The sequence below is a fragment of the Pungitius pungitius genome, chromosome 2 (assembly GCF_949316345.1).
Source record: "Pungitius pungitius chromosome 2, fPunPun2.1, whole genome shotgun sequence".
Taxonomy (NCBI): Eukaryota; Metazoa; Chordata; class Actinopteri; order Perciformes; family Gasterosteidae; genus Pungitius; species Pungitius pungitius.
The window spans coordinates 34,143,280-34,162,798 of record NC_084901.1 but is presented as its reverse complement, the minus strand read 5'-3'; the positions used below and the strand labels follow the sequence as shown (position 1 = coordinate 34,162,798).

General features: G+C 45.6%; 4 protein-coding genes across 6 annotated transcripts; 2 read left to right on the top strand and 2 right to left on the bottom strand.

Annotated features, from left to right (window-relative positions):
- Positions 1–397: 397 nt before the first annotated feature.
- hmgxb3 (HMG box domain containing 3) lies at positions 398–9,835 on the bottom strand. 3 transcript variants are annotated; one of them, XM_037460805.2, is made up of 21 exons: positions 9,653–9,835; positions 9,036–9,188; positions 8,740–8,914; positions 7,687–8,196; positions 7,456–7,563; positions 7,164–7,298; positions 6,783–7,027; positions 6,490–6,599; positions 6,320–6,400; positions 6,051–6,133; positions 5,843–5,950; positions 5,563–5,703; positions 4,821–5,134; positions 4,572–4,699; positions 3,846–3,977; positions 3,553–3,737; positions 3,199–3,418; positions 2,957–3,090; positions 2,487–2,606; positions 2,070–2,279; positions 398–1,742 (listed from the first exon to the last, which is right to left on the bottom strand). In XM_037460805.2, exons 2-21 carry the CDS (start codon positions 9,107–9,109, stop codon positions 1,173–1,175), a joined length of 3,783 nt encoding a protein of 1,260 aa, XP_037316702.2. In that variant the 5' UTR covers positions 9,110–9,188; positions 9,653–9,835; the 3' UTR covers positions 398–1,172. The 3 variants fall into 3 exon arrangements, with proteins under 3 accessions (XP_037316702.2, XP_062416801.1, XP_037316701.2); XM_062560817.1 differs by lacking the exon at positions 7,456–7,563; XM_037460804.2 differs by having other exon boundaries at positions 9,036–9,694.
- Positions 9,836–9,990: 155 nt separating this feature from the next.
- LOC119210617 (SLC35A4 upstream open reading frame protein) lies at positions 9,991–11,311 on the top strand. The gene is made up of 3 exons (XM_037460812.2): positions 9,991–10,365; positions 10,724–10,822; positions 11,113–11,311. The coding sequence occupies exons 1-3, from the start codon at positions 10,351–10,353 to the stop codon at positions 11,308–11,310; spliced, it is 312 nt and encodes a 103-aa protein (XP_037316709.1). The 5' UTR covers positions 9,991–10,350; the 3' UTR covers position 11,311.
- A 526-nt stretch (positions 11,312–11,837) lies between these two features.
- Positions 11,838–13,084, top strand: slc35a4 (solute carrier family 35 member A4). The gene has a single exon (XM_037460811.2). It carries the CDS (start codon positions 11,838–11,840, stop codon positions 12,810–12,812), a length of 975 nt encoding a protein of 324 aa, XP_037316708.2. The 3' UTR covers positions 12,813–13,084.
- A 73-nt stretch (positions 13,085–13,157) lies between these two features.
- si:dkey-201i24.3 (uncharacterized) lies at positions 13,158–14,947 on the bottom strand. Its single transcript, XM_037460808.2, has 8 exons — positions 14,824–14,947; positions 14,672–14,737; positions 14,459–14,567; positions 14,261–14,385; positions 13,989–14,108; positions 13,631–13,798; positions 13,390–13,540; positions 13,158–13,286 (listed from the first exon to the last, which is right to left on the bottom strand). The coding sequence occupies exons 1-8, from the start codon at positions 14,911–14,913 to the stop codon at positions 13,216–13,218; spliced, it is 900 nt and encodes a 299-aa protein (XP_037316705.2). The 5' UTR covers positions 14,914–14,947; the 3' UTR covers positions 13,158–13,215.
- Between the last annotated feature and the right edge of the window lie 4,572 nt (positions 14,948–19,519).

Below are 19,519 nucleotides of genomic sequence, written 5' to 3'. Positions count from 1 at the left end.
GTTATTAACTTTAATTAGAAGGATTTAAATTAATCTAAGCAGGCCTTGCGATGTTTTGTGATTTTGAGTCAATTTAAAAAAGTGAAGCTGGGTGCTGGTGACAAAGCTACGCCACCGACCCATATTTTGTATGCAAAACATTATTATGCAAAGAACAGCCATGTTCAATATTGAATATTTCTTTTCTCCAACTTTTTTTGGCGTGAAAGTCCGCAAAAAAGGTTCTGTGTATCTACAATCCTGACAATGCTGCATGAGGGAAAAAAGAAGAGAAAACCAAAGCGTGTGTAAGAAAAATCTCTTATTCTTACACAATTTGGGGCTTTTTTTAGCTCAAGGGATGTTTTCACACCACATGAGTGACATGCACTTCAATGCTTGACAAAAGTCTGGTTAGTCCATTATCAATTTGATTTTATTGAAAAATAATCTCTCTAAAAGCAACTCATGCCGGCAAATCTAGGTAATATTTTCCTTCATTCTCAAAGGCTGAATGTCGATTAGTGGAATTAAGAATATTGATCGAATGCGCCCTTAAACGGATCTCCGTTGAGAAGAAACCTTGATAAAAAAATAAGGCGAAGGCCTAGAGGTCCACACTCAGTTCAGTACAATCGAAGGCGAAACATTTACCATCCTCTCACAAGGAGAGGTGAAAACACAATGGTTTCATGACATAAGATGGAATATAAATGCAATGTAATATATTCGTATAATAAATACATTCCAACTTGAATTAGAAGAGCTTTTAAAATCCTGTTTACATTCTTTAAATCACAGGAAACATCACCTTTATCTACACTTTTACTTTTTTAAAGTCTCCACAGTGGTAAATGAAAAAGATACTGTTACATTCCTTTAGTCATTTGAAAAAATAATTCTGACATTCACTCTCTATCATTTTGCCTTTTATTAAGTCCCACACTCACTGTTACTGTAGTCAGAGATAACTAAGAATGCAATTGAATAATACCTGTTTTGGGTGTATTCACTACGGATTATTTTTCTCTGCATCATCATTTCTACCGTTGCACAGGCTAGTTTAAAGGAAGTTCATCCCCCCCCACTGATGTGGAAAGCACCGCGACGCCTAGAAACTCCCGTCGTACTTGCTTCTCTTTTTGCAGAACCTCATTCTTCCTCATGTCCATCCTGAACTATTCTTTATTTTTTTATTGAGGAAGCTCAACCTCGTATGTCTCTTGCGTCTGTCCCTCCGCTCCACTCCCCTCGTCTTCCTCTCTCTCCGTGTTGATCTGGGCCACGCCCAGTCGGTACAGAGCGTCCCTGATCACCACCTCCCCCGGTTGGCAGGCCTTCACCACTTGGTTGATCTGCTGGCTCACGATGTCCCTGCTGGTGAGGAAATCTACCAGGCGGTTGTACAGGTAGTAATAAGCCGTGTTGTTGAAAACCACGGGTTGGCGGCGCGCGCGGCTGACCGAGTAGCAGACCTCGGAGTCCTCAGCGGAGTCCCCCTCGGCTTTCTGTTCTTCGTCAGCGTCGTCGTCATTCCCTTCTTTCTCCAGCTCAGCCAACAGGTGGACGTAGGGCTCCAGATCCCTGCAGAGCACCATCGAGTGGTGGTCTGAGGAGAGAGCCGGGGCCTCCTGGGCTGCTCCGGGAGGATGAACCAGCCAGCAGCTGGATGATTTGGTGATGGGGTGGACTTGCTGGTTCTCTGCTACCCACGAGAGGTCAGCGCTGTACGGCTGCTCTTGTAGCTCAGCACATGACACAAACTAAAGAAAGCATCACACGGCATGAGCCTCTTTTAACATGCAAACATTATGAGACATATTCCTGAAATACAGGCTTAATCTGTGATGTATTATGCATTATGTAAAAGGGATAAACTCAAAAATAAATTGATTCCTGCTTTTAATTGCTCTGAATTGACAGGCCGCTAATTTGTTAAAAGTCTAATGTTGCATTTTCCGTCGCTCTGTACTCATTAACGTAAAAATAACCTGTTAAATTCAAATAAAATGGATTCTGCATCGATTCTTTTAGTTTTCAATTCTGACCAGTTCTTTAACACATATTTGAATTTCATTTCAATCACTCACCGCTGGTTTTTCAAAAGGGTCAGAGAAGCACCCTTGGTTCCTTCCCCACATCTGGGTGGCCTGTTCTGGATACTGAATGTCGGCACACAGCGCCACCTGGCGGGGACAGTCGCTAACATAGACAGGGGGCCAGTAGCGGGAGGACAGCAGCAGGTCCACGTGGTCTCGAGACGTCTCACCTCGCACCAAGTACTTGGAGCCGCACACCACCTGGAGACAGGTGTGGGAGAGACTAGTAACACGAGACCCTTGAGACCCTTGACATTCGAGTTTCAGCTTCCTTTGTGCTTATCCAACTTATGCCTTGTGCATTGAGGTCCAATCGCTCCGACCACATTTGGAGGTGAGGCGGTCCGATTGTGATCAGAAGGACCACACATATTGGTTCGTCACATATGAGCGAGCTGCTGTTCTTACCTTGTGGGGGCAGACCTTGGACAGCTTGCCAGCGGTGAGGTGTGGAGGGGGCGGAGGGGCCGTGGAGAGGCCTCCATGAACAAGTGTGTACAAGGAGATCAGGGACGCCAGGAGCTCCTTCTGACTCAGAGACAGAAAGGAGGCTTTTATTCAAAGACACAAGGACACCGGTGGTGGGGGGGATGGGATGAAGACATTCACAGAGTGAGGAATCTATTGTAGTTAGTATTTTACACTTCCACGAATCCATAGTAAGTAATATGCGTGTCTCTGTCGCGTGCTTCATGGATGCTTTACTTTACTTTCATGGAGTCCACAAACACGAGCAGATTGACCACCAGAACAGCACTACTCTGTGATAATAGTTTATGACGCTCATAACGTAGTCGCTGGCAAAGTAATCTTACTAGATCAGGCCCGGCCTTTTGTGTTTTAAGTATTGTTTCACACACACACACACACACACACACCTTAGTGGAGTCTGGGGTGACACCCGCGGCGCAGCGGTCCAGAATCGTTCTCAGCTCGCTCTCACTGTGATCCTCAATCTTATCGAGTCTCAGCTGACCATCGTGAATGAGACGCACCAAAACTGAAGGATCTCCTAGAAACAGATGAACCGTTCTCTCAGAGTAGGTTTTTTGGGGTCCAGCTAAGCAGCTCATATTACTTGCTGCATCACAAAGCAAAAGCAGGTGGTTGAAAGGAGTACCTGAGGGCGGTGTGCGGGGTACGACCTTGTTCTTCTCTGTGTTGATGACGGCGGGGCTCCTCATCAGGGGGGGAATGAAGGGAGCGATGATAGAAGCATCCACTCGCGTGATGGGGATGTCCGTGGGGAACGTTGCTTGCTCGATAGCCTCGCTTTCCATGGTCAGCCAGAAGTCGTCCACGAGGACCTCATCTGACACGGACAACTCAGGCCACGTGAACTGCGGACAGAATAAAACGCGTGTAAGCTTGTGAAAAGGTCACATCAATAAGGAGCGGCTAGGCTCTGACTAGGTTGCCATGCCGCTATTTGGGGCTTTAAATTCGCACCAACTTTCTGACATGAATCCCTCACCTCCACGTTTTTTAGCTCCAGGACATTGGTTGTGTATCGCTGCGCAATCTCCAGTTTAGGGGCAACGCCACAAATGCCGCAGATCATGTCGTTGTAATCACGCACCGTCAGACACTCAAAGGCCCAGTAGCCACTCAGGAGGAGCTCTTGAATTTGAGCCGTCTCCTCTGGACTCAGAGTGTGGACTGAAAAAAAGGAAGACACAGAAGAAACAAGATGGCTATATGTTCCAAATGAAAGGGGGACATTAAACTAACGGTCAGAGTGTTAGTGGAGTTGATTGCAGTGTTTACCCGGGTGATTGGGGTTGTGGTCTAGTATGGTCCTGGCTGCCTGAGGGGGGGCTTGGCCCTGCTTGATACAAGTCCTCAGCTTCAGAAACAGGTCGATACTTACAAGCAGTCTGTTCCCAATGTTGAACAAACCTGTCACAGAAAACAACAACATCCACCCATCCCACAGTTAAGTGTTGGTACACTGAGCTTTTATTATTACCATGAATACAAAAATTATGGAAGTACGGTAAGTCTTATACTGAACTAGTGGTGAATGATGACAATAATAGCAGTTTTGCTGAAACGTTTACACGGTGGAGTAAGCAGCTAAATATCATAATGAGAAAGTAGATTCATGTTGGAATCACAAGCATTTGGCTGGTTTTGATCAGCACTCACCAGATATGTAAATCATGCTGTAAACCGTTCAGTGAAATCGTACCGTTTACCCACGCAGCTCATAGTTGTGGTGCCCACTTATGATCAATCGGAAAAATACTAAATATATATAATAAATATCTAATCAGCAAACCTTTGGTACATGTAGAAAGTTACAAAATTAAACAATATTTGTATCGGTAATTTTAAATGTAAAGTGATACAGATCATGCGCAGACATATGACCATAATTTGATTTGACATATTCCAAACAAACTGCTTTGAACATGATGCAGAACAAAACCATTGAGGCTTCAGTAGTTGACACTCAATAAGAAAATCGTTGTGGTGAGTGGGGCTGGTTACCTGGGTGTAGGTCAGTGAAGCTGTGCAGAGCCAGACACTGAACATTGAGACACACCTTGAGCTGAAGAGTGGCCGTCTGAATTAGTGTCTCAGTCAGCAGCCAGCAGTCCTCTTGTCCTGCGATGGTACTACAAAGTACACACACACACACACACACACACACACGAGGATACAGTCGAGGTGGAAGAACATCAACACCCACAAAAGCCAGAGACGGGTTGGTTGGCCTACAGAGGGCCATCTTCTCACCTCTGATCTCCTTTGAAGAGAGGGTAGTTACACAATCCACAGTGAGTTGCTGCTGACTCGTAGAACTGAGGCCAGCCGGACTCCACCAGGGTCTCCGTCGCCGTCTCCAAGCTGTCCTCGTGCTCCTGCCCACAGGGTTGAACCAGGACGATCTGGAGACTGTTGAGCTCCTGGATGAGGGTCAACATTTCCTGAAGCTCAATCTCGCCCTCAGGAATCTGCATGGAACGGTGCAGTAACTGCAGGGTATTTTGCCGCTGGATGTCCTTCTGAGCGGGACTCAGTCCCTGGTACGGATCGAGCAGAGTCTCAGACTGACCAAAAGAAGAAAAAAAATGTTAATAACCCATTGACACACACATTAAATTAAAGGCAACCCATTGAATCCAATGAGATGTCCTCGAGGGGGGCTGAATCATGATTTTTTGTGTTTTTTTGGATTTTCTCATGATTTCTATCAATTTTCAACTGGTAGAAAATGGTTTTGGCACCAAATCTGTGTTGCAAATGCATTACATTTCGCCTGGGGAGCAATTAGGGGTTAGGTGTCTCGCTCAGGGACACTTCAAGACGGCACATGGGGCAGCTGGGATTCGAACCAACATTGCGGCTCCCAGTGCATCACACTACTCCGTGCGCCACCATCGCCACAATGATGATGATGCTAAGAGGAGAGTGCTCAGGAGTCTAAGGTGGATGTGAAGCTCGCACCAGTGCAAGACAGGCAGCTGAAAACTCTCACCTTTGTCCCCTTGGCCTTCCTCTGGGTCAGCTCACAGCCACATTTAGGGCACACTGCAGGTTTGTGTCTGTTCTTGTACATGTAGTCACAGCTCGGGTTCTTACATCGCCCCCTTCCACGAGCCGTGGACAGTCCCAAATCCTTAAAGAACAAAGAAGAGCATGAATAAGCCACAAGTCGACATAAAAATGGATACGCAGAAACCAATGTAGATTAAACAGCACAAATTCTAATCTAAATCTAAATCTAGACAAACAATTGGGAATAGAAGTATACTGACAAAGCTGGAAACAGTGTTTTGTTTGAAAGGGACGAATGACATGATGTTCACTCCCTTATCAACCGAAGGACACACAGACTGGCTTCCACCTGCAGGGAGAGAAGAGTCCTACGAAACAAGTACAGAAAAAGACAATATTAGACCAAAACTGAATGTTAGCTCTGTGTATTGTTTCTGTATGTTTGTCAGTGTTTGTGTGTGATCTAACCTGCTTTGATCCGGATGTTGCGAGCGTCTGGCCGAGCTGCTTCAAAGTGCTGGGTTTCAGTCCTGAGAAACTCTCTAAAGGCACTGTGGTTAGAGAAAGACCACATTAGCCGAGAGCTGTGACCTCGGAAGGTGCAGCCACCTATTTCTCTCTATTCCTCTTTGTGTAACACATTATGCCACTAACAAGCACTACAATAACACTGTATCCGGACAAACTGAAAATGATAATTCATCAACACACAAATGAAATAAGATGATGCACAGTACCAGTGGATGAACTGTTGTTGTTTCCACCCTGACTCTTTCCTTTGTCAGGTGGGACGGTTATAATCTGGAACAAAGCACGGCCTAATAACACAAACACAAGCCAATGTGTAAATCCATGTGACAAAAGCTCAATTCCACACCGACCACTTCTCTGTCTTGTTTTGAAGCACCTGCGTTGCAGTAGGCAGGAAGGATGGGTCTCACAGGCCTCTTTTGAACGGCAGCATTGCTTCTGTCTGGACCTTGGACCGTCGTGCTCTGAAGGCTGCCTTTCACCTGGCTGCTCAATGAGGGAGATTCACACAATCAGCAAAACAGCTGCAATCTGCCTTTCGTGAGACATTAATGTGTTTTAAAGGCTACATTCTGAATCTGGACAATACAGGCGTTTTCACAGAACTGTGTCCACGTGGTCCAAATCAACAGGATCAGAAACTGGCCTTCAAATTTCATGGGTGCTTACTTTGTGTTTTCCTGCTCCTTGGTGCTGCCGCCCTCTGGTGGCTTTTTAGTAGGAACTGCACGCGGCTTTTTGGGGCACCGTTGAACTGGACGTACTTTTTTGCTCCCGGTGACATCCGCTTCAACGACATCTGCATTGCCCTCCGGAACCGGGGCAGGTGTTGCTTGGCAGCCGTCATTAATCTTGGTTTCAGCTTTCTGTTGCAGTTGCTTGGACGTGGGTTCTTTCTCTTGCGTCTTCTTTGCCTAACGTAGAAATGCAGACTGTTTACTGACTCAGGCTGCAGCCAAAAACTAGAGGCTGAGTCTTTGTACAACTCCCAGATGTTCGTATAAGATTGAGCATCCCAACCTGTCGGTGCTGACGTTGTTTGATACTTACAGCAGGTATCCATTTTCCTGCCAAGTGGGTTCCACATTCAGGACACTTTGGTGGCTTGTGGCGTGTGACATAGACAAATGAACATCCAGGATTTAGACATCTCCCTCGACCTCTGCGGGTGTACGTCTTAACGCACTGCAAAAAAGAAAAGCGGTTTGTGTCTCCAAGCAGCTGTAATCCCCACTGTCATCTTAACTCAAGATAATGACATTCCTCATTTGGTTTTTCTGTGCGGAGACTCCCTGCTCGGTATTGACATTCATACGGCGGATGGATAATGTGGGGTTTTCACCATTTTATAGGACGGCTTGGCACATAGTTCCGTGCTGGCTCCGACCGAGACCATCATCACTGGGCCCACAGAGCTGACCCCTGGCAAAGGCTTGGGCTCTAGCAGGTTCTGAAGTGATGGACAAATTACTCTGCTGCATTAGCTAAAACCCTTTTGGTTTGATTAAAAGGATCAATAATCCTTGAAACTAAGCTCTTCCTGCTGGACGGCCAAAAGACCTTTGAGTCTCACCTGTGTGGGTACGATGGAAACCACATGTGTCGTTTCCCCCGGCATCTGCTGCACCACCGGACCACCATAACCGATACCGGTAACTGTGGTTTCATTTCCTTTCAGAGTGACCCCATTGGCCACAAGGCCACGGCAGCCCTGTGAGATGAGGGTGCTCCTAGAGGACGGGGCTTTGCATGACACTGAGGAGGACGAGCAGAAAGCCAGGCCTTGGGGTTCTGTGGGATTAGACGCCACTTCGGTCTCCCCTGCTATGTCGTCGACAACAACCTGCTGCTCGGAAAGCTCCACCTCACTCGCCAACTCAAGAGGTGTGAAGTGGGGCTCCTGGGGGAGAGAGATGCAAGGCGGGCCTCTCTCCACTGAGGGGTCCAGAGCCTCCAAGCTCACCTCCGACTGAGAACCCACCAGCTGCTGATGTGAGGAGCAGCCTTTGGACAAGAGGATGTAACTGGCTCGGGGGAGGATTTTGCGGAAGCCTGGCAGGTCTATGGAGGGGCTGAGAGACGACTGAGGAGGAAGAAGCAGAACGGGGAACATTGTTAATAGCTATTCACGGATCCATTAGACGCTGTTCTAGACACCTGTGAGTGAGGCCACTGGTGAAACAAAGAAGGTAATAGCTGCTTCATCTGTGCTGTGGTTCTTAATCTTAAGGGGGTCACTTCTTCCTGAAATGATCTGTAGTTACATGAGCCAAATGTCTTCAGTATATATAAATCAAGCCGATTGGCTACAGGAGGGCTCCGCAGTGCGTAATCACAGAGCAGATGTGAGGAGACACCTCCTCATGATACAAAATCCAGCACTCAGTTGTGGGAAAAGTTGTGTAATTTCTGAATTGTTTATATTAGTATATTCAGTTCATCATTGAGGTTAGAGTATTATATAATCATCTGACAATGGAAAGATATTAAAATATATATTTTAATTTCCTTCAGAATAGGCTGGTTTATTCTGATGTTATTAGCATGAGGAGGTTTTATGGACAGAATGAAATGCTCCGATGCTCTGAGTTATGAATGAACAAAAAGACTTGAGGATGCAGCTTACAGTGTCTGTGCCCTCTTTCTCGGACTTGGCCTTTTCCAGGTAGTAGCCTTTCTCGGCGATGCTGAGCCTTTTCCAGTTCTTACTGATTCTCTTGTTGATCTCCGACTGTGGTAGATTAGGGACTTCCTTTTGCATGATCTGATGTACGTCAAAGTAGTATAGCAGGTAGGCCGACCTAAAAACAGACAGACACATTCCACATCTGCAGTCAGTACACAACAGTGGAGAAAGACATATATGATTATCTGTTTAAAAACAAAACAAAATGTAAACAGCCTAAAGACTATGTACATTACCTAGGCTTCTTAGGCTTCTCCACGTTGTCTTCTTGAGCTTTGCTCTTTCTCTTTTTTGGAATAGTCACATCCATTTGACTACAGTAGCTCTTCGGCTTCTCAGTCACGTTCACAACTTCCAACACCTCCACGTTTTCTATGATCTCAGGACATCTTTTAAAAATAGTATTATATTAGATGGTTGCTTATGTTTGAGACTTCATGAAAGTTTATTGCAGGGATCAAACTTGCTTTGCCTAAGACTATGCTAATTCGTGAATGACCAGCATTCCTTATCTGTACTTTAATGACATTACTGCTTCCCTGAAGTTCATCTTAGCTCAGCCGGGAAACACATTTCAGCCACACAAGGACAACTGAGCTACATGGTCCCGTACAAGCAACAGAAAGAAGACCAACTTGACAACGTGGTGTAAATACGTGTAAAGAGAATATAGCACAAAAGTGTCTTCGTCTAAATACAACATCATGGAAACCCGTCATGCATAGGGCTCTTGGGATAAACATGAAACATGCATGGTCCTTCCCTGCTTTAAAGTAGGTTTAATAGCGTGTGCTTATACTGCTTGCATAGTCAGCGAGTTATCCAATGAAATGCCTTCTTATTGAAGCCTTACCTACGACGACCCGAAGCTCTACAAACTACTCTCAACAACGTTTAGAAGCCGTCGACAAAGTCAGGTATTGTGCCGACGATGAGAAATGCTGCAATTCGCCTAAAATGCATAATAAATCATTGAGTTGCGTCCCATAAATGTCTGTAAAGTAGCTTCCTTTCTCTTCGACTAGTAAAAACATGGCGGTTTGTTGCCATGGTCTCCAACCAATCAAATACCGCAATGAATGAGTACTAGCCAATCACGGAAGACGTTTTTGACACGTGAAACTATCGCGTCGCATGTGTCCCGCTAGTGTTGTTTGGCCCCTTTTTCATCATCGGTTTGACGTTAGCGTTACAGCAGCTAACACCCTTATCCAAACACAACTCATATCAAGTTACTTAAACCTGTTTGTACCGGGTGCAACCCACTCGTTTATCATTATGATGCCCCATAAGTGTTAGTGTCAGGGAGCTTTCTTAACAAAGGTTAACCAGATCTTTCAAACAATAAAATCGACATAAGTCACAGGCAAGGCACCACTTTTCCAAGGGATGACTAGCGTTAATTTCATCTTAACTTATTCCATCTTATAAAACATAACTGTGGACACACTGATATTATAACCCGCTAAACCCAGGCCAAGTTAATCGAGTTCAAGGAAAATCGAAGTGTCCCCAGGTCTACGAGTCGAGCACAGATTCCACTGAGTAAAAATGGCGGATGATAAGGTGAGTGAGTTTCTGGTCTTGAAAATTTTCAACTTGAATGTTTCCTCCGATGGCAGAAACTGCTAGAGGACGAGAAATCAGTCACCAGCAGCAATTGACCTAAACCACCAAGTCACCGCGGCGTTGACCGCGTCTAACTCAACTTGATTGACCTTTTGAGCCGGTTATGTTGACGTTATGTTGCCATTAACGTCATAACCAGCGAACTTCGACATAAAGTGCCGTTTATTTTCAGAAGCTCTTTAGGGGCAAGTCTGTCAGTAACTGTAACTTGAGGCTATTTTGTACTGTAAAGCTAGCTATCGTTCAGGTACACAGCTTTCCTCATTTTAAAAGTGAGCCATTGCTTTTGTTGCAGGATCCTCTGAAAAGGTTAAAGGACCTGACGCAGCTCAAACACCAGCTGGAGGAGATCCAGAGGCGAGTGGAGAGCGAGGTCTCACTGGGAATTCCTCAGGTAAGTCTCTTAAGAGGCCTCTGATCATCGACCAGCCTATTGTGAAATAAGTTTCAACTGTTATCTTCAACCAACCGTGTAATGTATAGGAATAGAAATAAGGAGGAAAAGATTTGTCCTTTTTGACTCTTTTTGTGTTGTTAAATCAACTATTTGATGTTTTGATTGTTATAGCTATGCTCACTTATTCGTGCAGTACATAACCTTGACTTTATTCACCGAGCTGGTTGTCCTCCTGTCTTTGCTGGGACTGTGCTTGAAATTGCTCTGCCCTTCTCCGCATGTTGAAGGGGAGCTCGGTGTTGGGATCTCCATTTCTGAAGGGCTTTCTGGCCGGCTACGTGGTGGCCAAGCTTCGCTCCTCTGCTTTCCTGGGAGTGCTGCTGGGAACGATCACCGGCATTTACGCGGCACAGAACTACCAAGTGCCCGACATCGAAAGGACCGTGAAGCAATATATGAACGGCTTTAAAAAAGGGCCGAGGTAATTTGGGCTGACTTGCTGGTCTCGTCAGTGACTTAACGGGCAGGATAGAAATCCTGTTACAGGAGCTGTGTGGGCCCAACAGCCTTCAAGATGTCTGCGTAGACTGGACCACGGATACAATGAAAGAACTGGAATTTCAACAAGGCTGATGTTTTTCTTTTGATTTGATTTTCTTCCAGGTTCAGTTAAATACAGCTGTTTCAGTTGTGCTTGCGTATTTGATGTTAACAGCTAATGGAAGACTTTGCTCCTACAAGGTTTTAGTGTTTGGTCCATCAGGTTTCCAAACGTGCCTCCTACCTGCAGCAGGTGTTTGAGCATGTTCGATTTTTCCTGCGACTGTCTCACACACACTTATTGTTCAAAATCCATAATCAATGTTAAATGCACAAGCATTTTAAATAGGTATTTAAATAGTGAAGATTCGTTCTTTTTTTTTTTTGATTGCCAAAAGCAATTTTTATTTTCTTTCTTTTGCACTGTAACAAGTAATAAGATTGTCAGAAACTGTATTTTGAATCATTGAGGATGATTGTGATCCAGAATGTGGGGCCCAGTTCCCCAGCTAGGATTAGGAGGCCGGTGTTGAAAAGGAGTGTGTGGGGGCTCCTCTTGGGGCTGATGGTCCTTGTCTATGGCTCCCATGCGCCACTCATCACTCTCACCAAGGTGGACGGCCGGGTCCCTTTCAGTGCCTCATCATGTGTCGTAATGATCGAGCTATTCAAACTCCTGATCTCTCTGGTGACTCTGGTTTCCACTGGAGGAACATCCGCCTTACATGCTGCTCCACCTCTGGCCTGCGTAGCCCCCTATGCGGTCCCTGCCGTACTCTACGCCCTCAACAACAACCTGGTAGTTGTCATGCAGGCTTACATGGACCCAAGCTCGTACCAGGTCCTCTCCAACCTGAAAATTGCCTCCACGGCGCTGCTGTACTCCCTCTGCTTGGGCAAGAGGCTGCGGCCTTCTCAGTGGTTGGCTGTGGGGCTCCTCCTGAGTGCAGGGGTGTGTCACAGCTACAGCAGCCTGGATCCAGGGGACTCCGAGAGGGCCTCAGCCGAGGACGGCCCCGGGCTTCACATCACAGCGTGGGGGCTCCTCCTTGTGCTGGTGTACTGCTGTGTTTCGGGGCTCGCGGCGGTTTACACTGAGAGGGTTCTGAAGAGCCAGAAACTGCCCCTCAGCTTGCAGAATCTCTACCTCTATGGGTTTGGTGTGGCGATCAACGGCGTCTCCTCCTCCTTTGTAGCAGGGGAAAAGGGCTTCCTGGAGGGATACTCTGGGGTGGTGTGGGCCATTATAGCCGGCCAGGCAGCTAACGGCCTTCTGATGTCCGTGGTGCTCAAGCACGGCAGCGGGATCACCAGGCTGTTCGTCATTTCCTGCTCCATGCTGGTCAACGCTCTGTTGTCTTGGGCCGTTTTGGGGCTGCAGCTCACGCCTTTCTTCCTCCTTCCGGTGTCTATGATTGGATTGGCGGCTTTCATGTACTACAGATAGTTAATCGCAGAATCACAGGGTCCATTGAACTCATTGCAGAATGTACTCATTTGTTTTGTAGTTTTCCAGATGTGATTTGTTTTTTTTTATACTATATCTGCCGACCTTCTGAACTCGGGCCATATTTGCATATTATGTGGGAACATTTGTCAGCTGAGCTCTGCTTCGGTGATTCAACAATTTTTAAATTGAATTCCCAATTTCCTCTCACTGATGCAAGTAAATACAAATAAATCAGAAATATATATATATATATGAGATCTTGACGCCTGCTGCTAATGAAATTGCCAAGAACGTCCATATTAAGTGTGCTGTTGATAACCAATAAAATGTAAAAACCAGATGCATCCTGTAATGATTTATATTTAGCACAGTGATGCATAAACATCTTTCAGTCATACATTCACTGTTGGGGTACCAGTCCAGCCGTAGGATCCCCTCGCACAGTGAGTGTGTCCTTCAGCGCTGCCAGTGCTGCAAAAGGACAGACGCAGTAAGTCAGAATGCTGGGAGAAAAAAGATGTAATGACTTCAGAGGTTAAAAGCGGTTCTTTCTAAAACCCAGAGGTACGCTGACCTTTACGGAGATTTTTGTTGTCAGCTTGCAGGTCCTGGTTCTGGGCAGAGAGGTAGACGGCATCCTGCACAGCTTCCAGCACCACGCTCCTGTATCTGCCCTCCGACATCCTCCTCTGCTCCTCGCTTACCTGACGGAACACTCTGAACACCTGCAGTATCACAGCGTACGCAGTATCTGTACACCGAGTGGTAAAGGGCACTATCACACTAAATGAAATGGGGAAAGAGGGTTCTCTCACCTCCAGGCCCTCCTCTCTGTGACAACGCAGCTCCGCTTGGTGGTTTTTATATTGATCGTGCAGGTCTCGCTCAGCCTGCTGCGCCTCAGCGCGCAGGGCCTCTATCTGCAGCACTAGGACCCGCCTCTCTCTGGTGAGCACCAGCAGCTCCCTCTGGGGGCCTTCTGTCTAGCAGAGGAATGGATGAAACCATTCAAAATAAAAGAATGCAGGGGAACAACAGAATTAGGTTGCAAATGCAGTGCTTTCCACTGGCCACCATAAATCCAGCCTGGAATAAATTCAAACTGACTCAGCATCCTCAGCGAAGATAGATCACAAAGTGAATAATGTTTAACAGCGGATCTCATTATCTCACCGGTAGCTGCTCCTGTGCCAAGTCTCTCTCCATCGTCTCCACCTCCTCCTGAATTAATCTCCAGTGGTCCTCTTTAAGTCGCCTCCTCTGTTCCTGCGCTTTGCTGAATTCCAACTGAGACTTAGTGAGTCACACACGCTGTTTTTTTTTGTCTATCGCACACATGCATCTTGTTGATGTGTTTAATGGGGTATCCACAAAGCCTTGTAAACACATTATCCAATCAGATACACAGGCATTCAATATCATATTTAATTCATAGAGAGCGTTACTTGTTGGCAGAGGTCCACTTTCTCTGTAGCAGGCCCACTCTTCTGTGTCTCCTCTCTGAGAGCATCCCTCAGCTGCTGGATTCGTCCTACTCTCTCCTGCACCTTCTCTACATCCCCTTTACCCTCTGTGGACGTGAGGAACATGCTCAGAAAAAAATGTACTTCAATGCCAACATATTATGTACCACAGCAAATCACCTCTGATATGTTCTTCCATTTCTTTTTTCAGTTGGGCTTGTAAGTGTTTCATGGTGTCTGTACCTCCTCTGGCATCGCTGCTGTGCACGTTTCTATTTGTCCGGCAACTCTGCCGAATCAACAGCATGCTACTCATCTCATAATGTCAGGGAAGCACTTATTCTATTCTCATTCTGTTAAACTGTGGAAGTGTGTGAGAATTTTGCTAGGAACCTGTCTTTTGCCTTTTATCTTCTTTGACTCTTCCCTCCTTTTCTCCCAAGATTGATTTTTCACAACCTGTTTGAAAAGATGGCAGATGGTATTTCAGCTTTAACCTCATGAGAGCGAGCTCTATTTCTTCAAAGGTTTATTTAATGAATAACCTGCAGGTCTTGGGTCAGCTCTGCTAGCCTCATGGTGTACTGAACGTCACTTTCCCCCTGCGACATCATCGCGTTTCTCTGGTCCACCATGTCATCTCTGATCTTCCGCTCCGTTGCCCTTGGACACCAGCGATAAACAGTGGCCACGGTTACCAAACTTCTTGCTTTCTGGGCCAAAGCTAGAGCGGAGGGGGTCTCGTCGTCTAGGAGACCTGATGAATGAAAACGAGTCATTTCTACGATCAAAGGATTGTGGGTCCGGGCCCAGTGGACAACTCACCCTGAGGGTTGATGCAGTAGATGAGGGCCGTCCGGCTGTTTCCTCTTAAGACGTCATTTAAGAGGAACGGGAGGATCTTGTCTCCTGCTGTGGCTTCGCGTTGCGTTTGCTCCACAGCCTTCACCAGAGGGCTGACTCTGCACAGGGTTTGTGGTAGAAAATGATGAGACGTGTTGTCATGGTTCCGTCTTTTCAAGAGGCCTCTGGGTTCTTCAGACACTGTGGGCTTTGTGTGTGGGTGTTCAGATGAAGACCAGGCCCTTGCAAACGTTAGGGTTAGGGTTAGGGTTAGCGCGTGATGAATACTCTTGATACAGTTTAGCCTCCACACGGGTGGTGGAATTATGTGATAATGTTTCATAAAGCTGAGCACTATATTACTTTGACTTATGGCTGAGCATTCTGTACTAAGATCTCAAAGTGTGTGTTGCAACAAACGTATATTAAAGATGGGACAGCAGAGGTTTAAACTGAACTGAACCATTATCTTTTCCTGGCATTCCATACCAATTGTATACAGTGTGCTACGTTTTCTAAGGTATTACTTGAGTATTTTTCACTCTCACCAATCAAGCTCATTTAATTGATTAGTAAAGTAGAAATGAATTTAATACAATGTATATGAAATCAGACCTGAATAAAGCCTTTCCTTGATGGATGATCCTGTATAATTTTGATAATAATAATGTTTGGTCAGCAAACATGTAAACATTTTGAGTAGTTGTAAACTTGCTGAAAGAGCGTGCTTGTTCTATTCATGTGTCACATGATGCTGGTGTAATAATGGACTAGCCAGCGTGCACAATACCAGGACCCCAAAGCTTATGTACACCAGTGTTTTCTCTGCTGTCACATGTCAAAAAGGCCTCGTGTTCTTTTGTACTTTTTAAAGAGCATACTTTAAAAAACAAACGCTTAATAGGATGTAACCAAGGCGACAGTTCAAATTAAAATCATTCCCTCCTCAATTTCCTGTTTCTGATACGTTTCAAAATCCCCAGAAAAAAAATCTCTAGTGAGTCTGAATACTGATTAAAGCTATAGCTGGACATTGGATTATCATTTCCGGATCTTCTGGCGCGTGTAATAGATAGCTGACCCTCTGAGGTCGGTCCTGCTGGCTCCTCCTGCCAGTTTGAACAGCTGCAGTCTGCTGCGACAGATCTCCTCCTCCTCCTCCTCCTCCTCCTCCGGTGGACGAAGTTTCCTCTCAACAGCCACTGAGAACAGGGAACTGCATCTAAGGGAAGCAAACGCACCACCATGGACATGCAGACACCAGAGAGAGGTTCACTCATGAAGGCACTCGGCTCTGGGGAATCCGTCCGTCGTAATGAATCCATTCAAAGTAATGGAATTAACGGACTGCATGACCAGGGTATTTGATCCGTGCTTTACCTGTTTAACGTGGAGCCTGCATCGGCCTCCCCGGCCTCCCTGCAGGTCTCATACACAGCACAGGCTTCTTCTGCTGAGCACACGCACACCTCACACAAACCTCCCACCAGACTGAGAAGATAGACAAAGACGAATCCTTTTGGTCTACGTCCCATACTTGGGACACGTGGGGTGTGAGCTTGTAGCATTGTGACGTGTTAATGGCGATCGGCTGCACTCACCTTCCAAGGACTGGGTGTACCACACGTTCCAGCAGCTGTCTGCTGGGGTTCAGGAGATCCACAGCATTGCCATCTGGGTAAAACTGACAATGACAAACGGTCGTAAGATCCTGCACCAAAAATGTGTCAACTGTGATTCATGGTGATGCTCCGTAGGAGGACAAACCTGAACGAACGACACCGAGACGAACCAGTCCTCGTCCCCTTGTGACAACATGCGACCGAACAGATCTGCAAAGAGCTAAGGCAGAGTTTGAGGTGACATAATTAGATAAATCACTAAAATATATTAGAGTAGTTCTGTTTTGAGCTCCACCTGTTTGATGATAGTTTGGTCAATCCGAGCGTTAATCTCCTCTGTAGAGGCTCCACATATCAGCAGCGCTGCGTTGTAACCACCTGATATGGACTCCGTGAGAGGCTGCAGGAACTCAGGGTGGAAACTCTGCAGATTTATATTCAGACATTCCAACAATGTTGGTGATGTAAAGCCATAAGGAGACGTAGTGGAGAACGGCACCGATTAAATCCTTTTCATTTGAATTATAAGTCAGAAGCACTTTTTTACCTGTATGTTGTCAAGAGTCACAACTTGGTCAAAGGAGAAGGATTTTGCTTCCTGATTGAAAAACGCATTTCAACATTAAGATGACATCGCACAGGTTTTAAGAGAGCAAATTTTTGCATGTTGATTGAAGCGGATCCAAAGATTCTACCTCGTCCTTTGCCGATTTGCAGTGCACACCACATCCTTCCTCGTCAATAACCACATAGTCTTCACCCAAAAAACATAAAAACTCAACATTTAAAACACACAGCAGAGCCAATTTACAGCCTTTTAAAAAGAAAATGTGGTCGTTCCTCTACCTGGACGTGCAGCCAGGACGACTCCCACTCTCACCTTATCGCCTCCCTCACACAACTGGAGAAACATGGAAATTGGTCGAAAACATAGCCGTCTTAAATCCACTGTTGTCCTTCCATGTTTACACACCAATGCGGTTGATAAAGGAGGTACTTACAGGTGCCTCCGTGTTCGCAGTGGCCATCCCATACGTATGTGTCCCGCAGCCACTGGATCACAAGGATTTCATTACACTGCACTGAAATATTAATGAGCCAGAATCTACTTTCACTGGTCAGGTTGATGTAGATGTGATGTGATGGAAACAAATTATGCAACAATTGCCTGAAAACCCTTCTACCATGCGTTGTCAAAATAACAGAAAGATATCACAATTGTATATTAGTAATAGAAATGTTAATCAGTTAGATTTATATCATTTAAATATACAGAGATATTTCAAACAATGAAGAAATTAAAAGAAATATGTGTAGAAAATTGTTCCTGTATTAATTCGTATTTGTCACTCACAAGGTTGTGACTTTCTACGACACCCTTCATAAAATGATGTTCTAGAGCTATTTATGAGGTGCCAGGTGGTGGGGAAAGAAATCTTGTGGAAACAGTAGTTATTGATTTTGGAAACAGCAAAATATGACCAACAACTATTTGTCCTGCGCCGAGCGGAGAATGCAGCGGCCCCCCAACCGAGTGTCGTTATCGATGCTCTCTTTGCTTTGTTGCCTTTTTTTGGCGCATGTGTGCGTCTGCAACTCTTGGTTGGTATGACGCCCGGTCCCAGTGTCTGTAGTTTGTAATGTTAGCATTGAGCTGACGTGGTGAGGGCTATTGACAGGTCGTTTAGATGCATCCCGATTGGGTATGCAATAACTTATTGACTAATTGATTTTGATCAATTAGGGATCTTCACAACCTGGCAACCCCAAAATCCATTATGCATTATTAGAAAGTGGTATGCACAAACAAAGATGCCATTCGCAAACAATTATAAACGAGGTATGGCAATAAACCCGTAAATGACAGGCAGAGAGGAGGGTCGCTACACCCTGCAGATCCACAGGGGGCGCCCTCAAAAGCAGACACACAGACTGCGTTCCTCTGGAAGACACGTGTCACATTCATTAAGACGGCTGTTGTCCACCTTTAGCTCCCGGGACAGGTTGCCCAGACAGGGAAAACCTATGAGGAGGGTTGTTAGACAAATCAAGCTTTTTTTCCGGGGTCAGTGGAGTGTTGTTGAATACTTCTGGGTACTTAAGATCCAGTTCCACGTCCAGGACCCATGAGATACAAATATCAACTGTCTTTAATTCAAGTCAGTGGATGTGTATTTCGGTTGTAGTCTTCCTCTGGTTTCCCCTCTTCTTCCCTCGCTTCAGGATCTCCTTTAGAACAAACATTGGTTTTGTAGATTGATTCTATGAATTCATAATGGAATGGTGTCAGAACGCAGGGTGCGAGGCCAAGGAGGGAGGACTCAGTCGCGGAGTATTGGAAAAATAAAAGGACTTTAATAGTCAAAAACTCGAAATCAAAATCACTCCAACCAAAAAAGGACCGGAAGGAGGCGAAAAACAAAACAGACAAAAAAAACAGGGACCTGGACTTGGAAACACAAACAGACGTAATGACGTCACACAAGACAAGAGACTCACAGGGCTTAAATACACAAGGGAGGTGCAGGTGATTGAACAGACAATCACAGGGGAAGACAGGACAAGGCAGGAAGTGAAGTTACCCAGGATCACAAGAGACATTGAACTACAAAATAAAACAAGACAAGAACCCAAACCGTGACAAATGGTACATTTTATTCCTTGTCACGGTGCTTAAACTGGTTGTAAATCCATGTACAAAGCAGTAAAAATCAAAGGAATTCAGGAGGATTTAATCCATAATTGCTACATTTCTCGAATAGCAAATAAGTAAAAC